The sequence below is a fragment of the Antechinus flavipes genome, chromosome 4 (assembly GCF_016432865.1).
Source record: "Antechinus flavipes isolate AdamAnt ecotype Samford, QLD, Australia chromosome 4, AdamAnt_v2, whole genome shotgun sequence".
In the NCBI taxonomy this organism is placed as follows: Eukaryota; Metazoa; Chordata; class Mammalia; order Dasyuromorphia; family Dasyuridae; genus Antechinus; species Antechinus flavipes.
The window spans coordinates 210,901,030-210,913,674 of record NC_067401.1 but is presented as its reverse complement, the minus strand read 5'-3'; the positions used below and the strand labels follow the sequence as shown (position 1 = coordinate 210,913,674).

The window sequence follows — 12,645 nt, the reverse complement described above, 5'->3', positions numbered from 1 at the left end:
TAGGGAGTATACTCACCCACTCTTATTTTCTCAACACCTCTTTCCCCCTCCTTCCTTCTGATTAGAAAGAATAAAAGGAGGACATTGAAGAGCTTTTTGTAGGGCAGCCATCTTACCATTTCCCACTCAGTTATATATTTCTGGACTTTATTTTGTCCTGCACCAAATATCATTCCTCCTTCCTCTCCTTCTTGCCCCCACTTTCAGATTTATATGTTTTCCCTCACTAGAGTATAAATTCCTTGAGACCAAGGATTATTTATTTTCTTTGTATCCCCTGTGCCTGGAATATTGGTTATTGTTGTCTGTTTTTAATTGTGGTGATAGTTATTCAGTCATTTCAATTATATTCAAATCTTCATGACGCCAATACTTTGTTATGTTGTCCTCCACTTCATTTTACAAATGAAGAACCAAGGCAAATAGAGTTGGGTGATTTCCCCAGAATCATATAGCTAGCAAGTGTCTGAGGCTAAATTTGAACTCGGGAATATAAGTTTTCTTGACTCCACTGTGTCACTTGGCTGTCTCAAGAGCATAGTAAATGCTTCTAATAAAAATAAATTGACTAATTGGACTACATTTAATTTCATAGTGTTTGCCAGCGACAGAAGCTCTTGAAAGACCATGTTGTTCAGCCTTACTAATAATTTTCTAAGACTATAAGGCTAAAAATATAAACTAATTAATCTAATAATTTGCTCTCAATCCTTTTCATATTTAATACTCTTCTCAGTCTTTTTTTCTCATTCTTCCAGTCATAGGCCACTCCATCCCAACCATCATAGAAAACATTCTTAGAATATTGTGAAATTCTTTGACCACTTTTAGATGTGAAAGAGGAAGTAGTAAATATGGTAGAGAAAGTAGGCATTGGAGGTGGAGCTGTAATGTATGCACAAAAAGATATTTGTATTAATACTGATCCTATAGAATAGGAAATTGGCATTGGAGTAAGGAAAACTGGGGGGTACAAAATCCACTGCTGACACACACAGGCTATGTGAGTGACCTTTGTTTTAATTTGCATTAATTCTCTTCATATTTATTATGCATATACATATATATGTATATATATGCATAAAAAACAGGTATATCTTTCCTGCTTTTCTGCAAACTCTTTGAGACTAGGGATTATTTCATTCCATATGATTAGCACATACCTGAATTGGCACATAGTAGGCACTTTATAAATAGTTAGTGTCTGATAACTGTGTGACCCCAATAAATTAATTACCTCTGTAAGTTGTAAAGGGCTGAAACTCTGAGCTGATGCATTGGGGTCAGATAACCGAGCACTTAAGGCTAATTACCAATTGGACAATACTCTATTAGCATATGCTTGGAAAATGGTCCTCCCCACTATTCTGTGCTGGCTGGATCTTTTTGTGTATACAGATAATTGTAGGAAGGATTAGGGGGTACAGTAAGACAAGCCAGGGTCATTTTGGTGGTAGACAAAGAGAAGGGAAGTCATGGAGAACTTGCATCCATCCCTTTCACTTCTACCTCTAAAGACCAAGAATAAAGACCAAGCACTTTTGCTTATCCTGACTCCGGCTGATTCTAAGGCATCCAGGGTGCTAACTCGGTCTTCACAGTAAGCCTCAGTTTTCTCATCCACAAAATGGAGACAGCCTACTTTACAAAGAAAAAATAAAGGCAACATAAAAATAAAAAAAAATCAATAACATTTTATTTTTTTAAATCACTCGGTACAAGGGCCCTTTAAGAAGGCCCTTTAAAGCCAACTAAGTGGTATAGTGGATACAGTGCTGAACCTGGAATTGGGAAAACCTAAATTCAAATTCAGTCTCAAACATTAGGTTTATAAATCTTTGTAAATCACTTAAGCTCTGTCTACCTTAGTTTCCTCATCTGTAAATATGGAATATAATAGTAACTACCCTGCAGAGTTGATGTGAAGATCAAATGGGATACCATATGTAAAAGTGTTTTGTAAATCTTAAAGCACTATATAATGTCAGTCACTATTATTATTATTAAAGACTTCAACTATTGCTGAGAAAGACACAGGAGATTTTAAAATTCATGGTTGAATTCACCTGATGGAACTTCCTTTTGTAACTTGTAATAAGAGCCAAATAATTTCTAAATCATTTAGTACTGTACTCAAATGAGGGAATTAAAAAGCAAGAAACATGGAGCATGTCAATTTAGGAGGAAGATCGTAATACGTCACTTAGTCTGTACTAAAAGAAGAAAAGGAAAAGTGGTTATAGGGTAAGTACTCCAGGGATCTCAATAGTCTGCTCACATTGATCTCCTTTGGGACATCATGGAGATGATGACAATACTCAACACAATAGTCCCAGCAACTCCTCCAATCATCATTCCCAAGATACTTCCATGAACCTGCATAGCCTGACATCGTTCTCCAGTGTAAAAGAAGGCATGTCCAGAGGCACACCTGGGGAAAAACAGAAATGGCCAAATATGAGAAACAGTCAAATGTTTATAGCTTCACAGAATTTTTGAATAGAGGATACCCTACCTGACTTTTTTTTTCCATTTAAAATCTGAGGTACAGAGGAAAAAATAATCTATCAAGGGCTACATAATATATCCATCACTAGAATAAACCCCAGACCTTCTGAATCCTAGATTAATGCTTTCTCCACTATACTATGTGCTGTTTTTCAATGGTCCTCATGAGAAATCAGAGAAACACAATTAAACAACTTTTCGGAGAATTAAGAAAGATACTTAGCACTTCTAAACTCAGGGATGTTCAGATAAGAGTTCAAGGTAGGAATTCAAGCAGTAGTGTGTGTGCTTGTGTATTTGTGTGTGTATGTATATACAGAATTACATGACTTGGTCATTTGTTTAACACTTTGTTGGGCATTGACTTTATGCCCATATGATCCAAGGAGCTTCTGATTAAACTCTAAGATCCTAAAGGCTCCATAGTTTTCACACTAAGATTAGTCCTTTTAGGGTACATTCAGTAGTAGGTATGTGAGGAGCTATATTTTGGAAATCAGCAAACACTACAAATCAGGGATTGGTTTATTATTTTGTCAATTTCTAGACTTAGAAAAGTGATCGTAAAATATTAATAATACATATTAAACTTACAAATGTGTTGAGAGAAAAGATGTACACACTGATATGCATATATATGTCTATATGTCTACTTATAAATCTAGAGCTAGAGCTATCTACATCTATCTTTATTTATATGTTTATAGATCTAGTACATTTATTCATTATGAGTCGACTCCTACTCAAGAAAGTACATCTGCTTATTCCCAAAGAATTTCCATAGATCTTTTTAACCTGTTTATCATGTGCTCTATTATTCCTACAGCTACTATTACTACAACAACTACCAATTACTACTACAACTACTACTGCTGCTGTTGTTTTACTATAGGATTGTCACACAGACTCCCAAGCTTTCTAAGTTATTATTCTCTTAGTTCTAGATGTGATATTTTACCCAGACTCTGAGGAAAGATAACAGCCAAGAGTCCTCCAACTTGGAAAAAATAATCGGAACTATAAGAAGTTCTGGAATTATATTTTTTTTTAATCAATCCTAATAGCTATTAGTTACAAACTTCCAAATCTTCACTGATCTACCATCACCACCACCACCACTACACTAAGTACACTTATCCAAGGATCCTAGTAAAAGTTGTCCTGGGGACACGCTGAAATTTGAAATTACCCTGGATATCATTTTAGTGTTAGTTTCCACATTAATAAAGTGAGAGAGTTAGCAGGGAAGGCAAAATGTGGCCCTTGAGAAAGGCTTGAGTTTGAATCCCAACTATCACTCTATGTATGACTCTGGGAAACTCAATTTCCTTATCTATAAAATGTTGCACTATTTGATCTCTTGGGTCAAATATAGCTCCAGATTCTTATTTCTTTGGAAACCATTCCAATATTAAATGACATGAGTTCTTCACTTCATGTGGTAAGAGTTCCATGACAGAGGAATCTTATTTCCCTTTCTTAGTATAATTTTGAATCATTTATTCTGAAAATATTTTAGTGTTGTAGGAAGAGTATATAAGATGGTAGTAAAACACAGACTTTGCTTCTAGTCCAGATGAAAGAAACCAAACTGAAATACTGATTGTAATATAAATGTTATTAATAATGTATTATTATTATTAGCTACGATTAGATATTTTCAATAGACATTTAAAGCAGTTTATTTTTGCTATCTCATTTAATACTCATAAGAGACCTAGAGGTTTCACAGCTAATTTGAAAGATTTTGAAAAGAATTCTTTTTTTGGGGGGGAGTCAAAGCAATAAAGATTTAGTGACTTGCCCAGGATCACACAGTTAGTCAGTGTTAAGTGTTTGAAGCTAGATTTGAACTCCTGACTTCAAGACTAGTGCTCTACTCAGTGCACTATCTTGCTGGCCCAGTTTTGAAAAGAGTTACTTTGGAGAGAAAAATAAAGGAAACCTGGTCCAAATTAAAAAGCCACTCTATGGGTGCTAGGAATTATCCCCCCTAGATGATTACTATTCCCTATTAATCAAGTAGGGCACTGAAATAGGAAAAGGGAAATTTCATTCACATTATGGTTCTGTTGAGAGTCAGCTGTAGGACCCTCCCCTCCACCATTGGCTCAGCTTCCTCATCTATAAAATGAAGATCATCCCTATGACCTCAAAATCTGACAAAATATGATTTTGTAAAATTGTCTAATTGCTCTGAAAATATAAATCATGGGAAGGGCTAGGACATCTTTTTAAAGGTAAAAAGATTTGGGGGCTTTTTTTAAGCCTACAAAATTTGTCTGTAATGCTACAGGCAGTAGGTGGAAGGGTGATCCCAATTCGTTCCAGGGTTGCAGAGCCCCCCAGCACCTACCTGCAGCTTGCCATTCCTTTCACGTTCACACAGATGCCTTCATTCTGACAAGGGTTTGGTTCACACGGGTCTCTGAAGTACTGCGGCCAGTTGTGATCCTCCAACGGGCCCGTGTTCTCTACAGACCGTGTTTGCCTCTGTAGGTTGCTAGGCTGGCCTTCTAATGTCGCTGTGTGGGAATCTTCTTGGGATGTTTGAAGCCCTTGGCTTTGGAGAATCAGACCTGAGGAGCTCTTTCTCGTGCTGGTGACAGGAACTTCAGTCTGATTAAGGTGGGTGATATCTTCAGGAAAACAAAAGAAGGAATCATGGAAGTGATTCATAGCAAAAATGGCAAACAATCCGTTTTCATTTCCAAAGATGCCAGATAAACCTAAGATTTCAGTGGCAGATACATCATCCCTTCATGGACAGAACTTTCAGAGACCTGACCCAACAGTCATCAATGCCTACGATTAGATAGTCTATAGATGAACTTCTTGTTTTCATCCAAACTCAGTTCAATCTGGGGATATCTGGGGAAGACTCAGATGCTGCTTCCCTAGCCTCTCTTAAATCTAGTGCCAACCCCCCCCATTTTCAATTTTTTTTCATTGTGTGTGTACACACACACATATATGTATATGTGTATATCTTGCTTTGCACATATTTATTTGCACATAGTCTCCTCCATTCTATCAAGCTCCTTGAGGACACAAATTCCCTCTCTCCTCACTCCCCCCCTTCCCTTTCCTCCCTCTCTCCTTCCCTTTCTTTTTCTCTTCCTCCTTCCTTCTCTTTCTCTCTCTCCTCTCTTTCCCTCCCTCCCTTTTTCTCTCCCTTTCTCCCTCCCTCCCTCTCTGTTTTCCTCCTTCCCTCTCTCCTCCCTTCTTTCTTCTCTCTCTTTTTCTCTCTTTCTCTCTCTCCCTTCCTCCCTTCCTCCCTTTTTCTCCCTCTCCCTCCCTCTTTTCCTCCTTCCTTTCCTCTTTTCCTCTCTCTCTCCCTCCCTCCCTCCCCCCTCTCTCTCCGCATTTCTTTTTGTCAACCTTTCTCTTTACCTCCCTCCTCTTTCTCCCTCTCTACTTCCCTACCTCCCTTTCTTCCTCCCTTCCTCCTTTTCTCCCTCCCTCTCTTTCTCCCTCTTCCTTCCCTCAAGTACTTAGCACAGAACCCAGAATGTTTTTGTTGTTCAGTCATTTCAGTTACGTCCAACTCTTCATGAGCCCATTTGGGACTTTCTGTGCAAAGATACTGGAGTGCTTTGCCATTTCCTCTTCCAGCTCATTTTACTGATAAGGAACTGAAACAAACAGGGCTCTGTGACTTGCCCAGGGTCACACAGTTAGTCATTGTCTTAGGTTGGATTTTAACTCGGGAAGATGAATCTTCCTGACTTTAGATCCAGAACTTTATCCACTCTACCAACTCACTATGCTGTCTGGCACATAATAGATGCACTTAATAAATATTTATTAATTGCTTTATTGCTTCCTTCAATATTGGAAGGCTTGTTGGATCATCAGATTTGTTTCACATTAGATCTTTTCTCAGGATAGAAGCCTAGCAGAGGGCAAGCCCAATAAAAATAGTATGATAACAGCACTAGATGACATTGACAAGTCTGAAATAATGGAGTCACTATTTGCCTCATTCAGTGTATTCTGGACATACATCTCTACAAATGTTCTCCTCCATATGTGTACCCTGGCTACATATATTTCCCATAATTGTGCCACTGAAAATGTGTGCCCTGCCCATATATATTCCTGGGAGTTGTTCCTGTCTATTTCACTTTTCCTACTGAAGTATATATACCATTGTGGGACAATATATTCCAGATTTTTGGTGAAGAGGAATGTTCTATTGATATTTTTCTAAGATAGTTCACTAAATGCTTTAACAAGGAGTTAGATATGTCCTCTGACTGACTGGTAAGAGTCAATCCAGCCATCACGGTAGTGCTTACTTATAATCTCAGCTGCCTGGGATGCTGAGGTTGATAAATCACTTCAGCTCATTAGTTATTATGAGATATGGTAATTGGGTATTTGTGTTAACCTTGCCATTAATACATAATAAAGCCTTTGGAAATGGAAGGACCACATGGTTGCCTGGGAGAGAGGATTAGGCTCAAACTGGAAAGTGAGCAAATCCTAGTTCCCATACTGAACAATAGTGAGTGAATCAGGCTTGTGAATAACCTTTGCACTTCCTACCTGAGGGAAGTGGAAAAGACATAGTCTTTATTTGTATTTTTCTTTTTAAAAAGATGGAAGGAAGAAAAAAGAAAATCTGGAAGAAAGGAAAGATGGAAGAAAGAAAGGAAGGAAAGAGGAAATGAAAGATGGAAGGAAGGAGAGATGGAAAGAATGAATAAAAGAAGGAAAGGGAGAAGAAAGAAAGGAAAAAAATAGAAGGAAGGAAGGAAGGAAGAAAGGAAGGAAGGAAAGATAGACAAAAGGAAGAAAATATAATGGTCAAATAACATTCATTCAAAGTCATTCTTCAAACAATATTGCTGTTACTGTATATAATGTTCTTTTGGTTCTTCTCATTTCATTATTCATCACTCCATGCAATGATTCCTCTTCTATTACTTTTTTAAAGTGTGATTTTCATTTTTTTAAAAATACTAAATCTCTACATCTCACTTGAATCTCCCAAGGGAATCGCTTCACTGCTAATCCAGACAGAAATTTTGATGTATTCCATTCTTAATTAGGCTGGTTTGTCCAATGATAGGCAGGTTTGTTCCCCCTCTCACCTCTAGGGGACTCCCATACTAAGAGTTAAGTAGATCTACAGTGGACATACAAATGTCCTTAGTTCTGGCTTTAGCTCAGAACTCCTAAATTCAATGATCACTCCACTAGCCTCAGTGTCCCCAGTAACAGAAGCTACAAACTTGTGCCACTGCTCTGGCTTACCTACCTTCTTAATAAATCCCCAAATAAGAATTATTGAAAACAATTTCTTCCTCCTTAATCTCTCAAAAACAACTCAGTAATTCAATGTGGGAAAGAGCTACATGGCTTTTTGCCAAACAAAGACAAAATGGTTCACAGAATTTATGATTTCTTTGAGGCAATCAAATAAGACACATACCTTCAAAATCCACAAAAATAACAAGTGTGTCATCTTTAATGAAATTCCGCTTTTGTAGCTGCACATGAGAAATGATGGCGCTCCAGCCCCAAGAGATGCCTCTGAAGCAGTTACAACTCTGCTCATATTTCCCCACAATGGACGGTCTGTCCCAAATGTTAGAATAATTTATGTCTACAAAAGCAAAAGTTTAAAAAACAGAAGCTGTTTTTAAGTAGAATACGTTTTCCTCACAGGAATAAAGCCAAGGAGAAATCTGAAAAGACTTTTTGGAGTGGCCAAACATTTATCCCTAGTTATCTTCCCCCCAATAAAAGGAAAGAGAGCTACATAAACTTCCTTCTTGAAGTTGACAGTCCAATTCAAGGACTCAGTACCAGGTTTCTCCAACTATATCTGATCCTTAATAATAACCTTTTTTTTTTTTTTTTTTTTTAGTGGTTCATTTCTTGGGAATTCTGTTGTTCTTAAGGTTCTTTCAGGATTTGCTATGGATTTTTGTTTGTTTTCCTAGATAGTCAGACTTTTAAAATGACAGGGCATTTGAATTTTAACATGTTCTTTGCAGCACCATGCTGGGAATTTTTATTAAGTTAAAAGCAATAAGGAAAATGCAATTAGTTCTTCATTAAACAAAATTAATGAAAGCATTGGTTTAGATAATCTCGATGAACAGATGACTGGTGAACTTTTTATTTTTAGCTTTGGAATATATTATATGGTATCTTGAAGATTGGAGTGATTTGGTGTTTTTATTTTTTGCTTTGTTTTTGATATTTCTGGTTTTGTCTTGGATTTGATATACCTAATTATGTATTTGTTTTGTTGTTGTTGTTGTTTGTTTACCCTTATATTATAATTACATTGCACTCACTGAATGCTTAGGCACTGAATGGAGAATGTACTATCTTGCTCTGCATTCAAAATGCAACTAGAAACTGAAACTGTGTGGCAAAGAAAGGGAAAAAAATAAGGAATCATCCATTAGAGAACAGCTTGACTCACTATGGTATTCATGAATTCAGTGGAATTTTATTGTGCCCCTTTGATATTCTATTGTTAGTCATTTTTCAGTCATGCCCAATTCTTCTTGACTTCCTTTGTTTAGGCATTTTTTGGGGGGTGGGGAGATGAGCAGCAATACAAGAAAAGTCTGCAAGTTCCTTCTCTAGCTCATTTTACAGATGATGAAATAGAGACAAAGTGAAGTGACCTCCTCAGGGTCGCACAAACTAGCATGTGTATACAGCTAGATTTGAACCCAGGAAAGTGAGTCTTCTTGACTTCAGGCCTGAATTACTGTGCCTCGTTGCTCTGCCCCACATTCTTAAATGATTACTCATTTATTATTTTTGCCTATATTCTTTGTTAAAAAAGAGGAGGTTGAAGGTTTGTCTCAGGAATGACCATGATGTTAAAAATAGATCAATTTTTAAAAAATAACATAGGAATAATTCAGAGAAACATGGACAGTATATTTATGAACTGATGCATAACAAAGAAAGTAAAAACAAACCATACCCACCATAACCACATTAATAATACGAAAAAGAAATCATTAAATGATAGCCAAATTCAGCTGAAATTCAATGTTCAATCAGTGTCTATTCTCTGATTCTTAGCAAAAAAGGTGATGGGTTATATGTGTAAAAGTAGCATCCAATGTCAGATGAATTACTATGATGGTTAGTTTACGTAATTTTTTTTATTAAAAGAGAATTCTGGAGTTGGGGAAATTGATGGAAATAAAATGGTATGTTTTTTTTTTTTAAGCTTAAATAAAACTAATCTGCTGAAAAGAATCACAAATAGAACAGATCACTATTAAGTCTGCTAAAGAATATAGTGTTGTTATATTGTTTTTGTTGTTTTTTCTTAGAGAAAATCATCTCTCTATCATTCCTTTCAAAAGTTTTCAGATTTCATGTATACAAAAGCCATTTACGTACCTGGAGATATATGATCCTTAGAGGTGGTGAACACCATGCTGGATGACATTCTCTTCTTAGCATCGGGATCATTATCAACAATTGTCATGATGGCCTGCCTATTTTCCACTGGCCATTCCAAGATAGCATCATTCTCCCCACTGTAGAGTTGAAAAGCAAGTCCAACATAGCCAGAGCGGCTGGTACCATTTCTGCCATGGGGGTATAAGGTCACCCCATAACCATATCCCTCTGAGCTGTAGAATCGAGGGCTAAAGACCATATCTCCTTTCACTGTGGTCTGAAGGAGATGAGAAAAGTTCCGAACCATCCAGACACCTCTAGGGCATGGTGTTTCAGTCAGAGTGATGTCATCCAGGAAAATACCCCCAGCAGAGTTCTGGGGATCTCCCTTTGTGCCTTGGAAGAGATAGCGGAACTTAACTTCCTCTCTGAGGGTCACATGACCAATTTTCCAGCCATATTCATTATCACCTGGGACAGAAACAAAGCTCTATTAAATGCCACCCAACTATGTGTTTTCATTCAAATCAGTCTTGATTTGACTTACAGACTTACAGAAGTCTTAAGGCTTACAGAAATGGGAACACATACCCCAGTAGATAATCCTCATCTCCTTTCTACAAAAATATTTTTGCTGCTTGAGATTCCCCTGTTATACTTTCTCACATTGTCAAAAGTTTAAGAAATATGCTTAAATTAACAAAAATTTTCTTTAAAAATCCAGATAGTGAAGGTAAGGTTAAGTCTAATGAGCTTTTCTGCCTTAGTGTAAATTAGTTATAGAAGCTTATCTTTAACTCCGCTTAGGAAAATTAGTCTTTTGCTGAGAGGAGGAAAGAAAGAAAGACAGTAAGTATTTAATGACTTGTTCGAGATTACACAACTAATAAGGTGAGGCAAGAGTTATGACTTATATTTTTCTTATTCCAAATCTTTTTGATGTACCATGGAGAATAATCCTGAGCTGAGCATTTTAGTGTGAAGTTTTCCATTGGTAAGGACCTATAAAAGGGACTAGCAGGAGAGAGAACACAAAAAGTGAGATGACAGGGCACCAAAGATTAGTTTTCCTACTTTGAATCATTTGTTGTCTAGGACTGGCTCTAAATTTTGACCTGTAAAGAAAGAGAAATCTCATAGAACACACATGAAGATAAATAAACATAAATATGTTAAAGTGAAAATGTTCAATTTAATTTTAAATTGAAGTCACTTATAAGTAGAATTATTAAAAATTATTTCATTCAAGCTTAAATATACCATATTTAACTAGAATGACAACTTTTCATTATCATAAAGGACACATATATTTACCTAACTTTAAAAACAAATTCATCAAAGGTCTCAATAGTTACAGTGATTAAAATATGGAACTCTTTTGAAGCAGTCTTAGGGACAAGTTGGTACACAAGTGCTAAATAAATGATGATTAAATCCTATCTGCGGATAAAGAGATTCTTTCTTTATAGGAAAAATCCCTCCACTAATGCAAAAGGCAGCTATAAGTCTATACAAAGTGATTTATCCATAATGTATAGTTAGTAAGGGTAAGAGGGGATTTGGCTTTCTATAATATTATAATTTTTCTGTATTATAAAAAATTAGAAAGCATTTGATCCGACAGAAGTCAGTGCTCAATCTGAAAAGATCAATAACTTCCAGACTTTTTTGAGCTCATGTTCCATTATTTTAGGCAGCTAGGTGGCATAGTGGTAATTAGGAAGAACTGACCTCAAACATTTACTAGACATGACCCTGGGCAAGTCACCTAACTCTGTTTGCCTCAGTTTCCTCAAGTGTAAAAATAAGCTAGAGAAGGAAGTGGCAAATCACTCCAATATCTTTGCCAAGAAATCCCAAGTAAGATCACAAAGAATCAAAAGGGACTGAATGAAAACAACAATACACAGCTGCTGCTGAGGGTGCCTCAGTCAAAATTAGATTATAACTGCCCTAAAATGCCTATTTTAAAGCTGAAAAATGTAAAGTTTTTAGGGTAGAAAGAACTGGTGGGGAATTGTTGGACTGTCCCATCATTACGGATGAAGGGCATATGTGGTTATGTTGGAGAGAAAATCAGATGATTGGTTATAATGAGGAGAATGTAATGTGAACTACTTTTCCACCTTCTATTTAGTTATACATGAATACCCTTATATTCATGAAAAGGCCTCCCGGTAGGCCCCAATCCCTACTTTGCTGTTAAAGTTTATTTTTTAAGTTCCTGATAATATTTGCAATAAAAAATATCCCTCTTACAGTCATGATTAAACAAGTTGTACTGGTAATGGTTTTTCTTTTAATGACTCTAGAAATATTTTTACATTAACTTGTACAAATACAATTAAATTTGAAAAATATTTTGGAGTGCCTACCATGTGCCAAGCATCGTGCTAGACTCTATTAGCACAAAGAAACAGTCTCTGCTCTCAAGGAGCTTACATTGCAAAATAAATAAAAAATAAAAGATGTGTATTATATCATTCCCATAATACTGTCTATATTCAACTTCATATTATAGAATATGTATCCTAGCTACTCTACAAGAATATAAACTCCTTGAGAACAAAGGGTATGTCATGATCTCCTTGTGAAAGCAACTTGACTCAGTTGAAAAAAGTTCTGCATTTGCAGTCCCTGTATTTAAGCTCCAATCCCAACTCTAACTTATTATATGCCTAACAGGTAAGTCACTTAACCTCCATAGACCTCAACTCCCTTTCTGTGTTATACCTACAATTTTCC

At 36.4% G+C, this 12,645-nt stretch overlaps 1 protein-coding gene across 1 annotated transcript in view; it reads right to left on the bottom strand.

Annotated features, from left to right (window-relative positions):
• Positions 1-1,674: 1,674 nt before the first annotated feature.
• MEP1A (meprin A subunit alpha) overlaps positions 1,675-12,645 on the bottom strand; it is a 31,815-nt gene continuing 20,844 nt past the window's right edge. Inside the window, exons 11-14 of the mRNA XM_051997103.1 lie at positions 9,898-10,371; positions 7,949-8,122; positions 4,865-5,147; positions 1,675-2,431 (exon numbers count right to left, since the gene is read on the bottom strand). Of these exons, the coding sequence (XP_051853063.1) occupies positions 2,275-2,431; positions 4,865-5,147; positions 7,949-8,122; positions 9,898-10,371 (1,088 nt within the window). The 3' untranslated portion in view covers positions 1,675-2,274. The remainder of the gene's footprint in view (positions 2,432-4,864; positions 5,148-7,948; positions 8,123-9,897; positions 10,372-12,645) is intronic.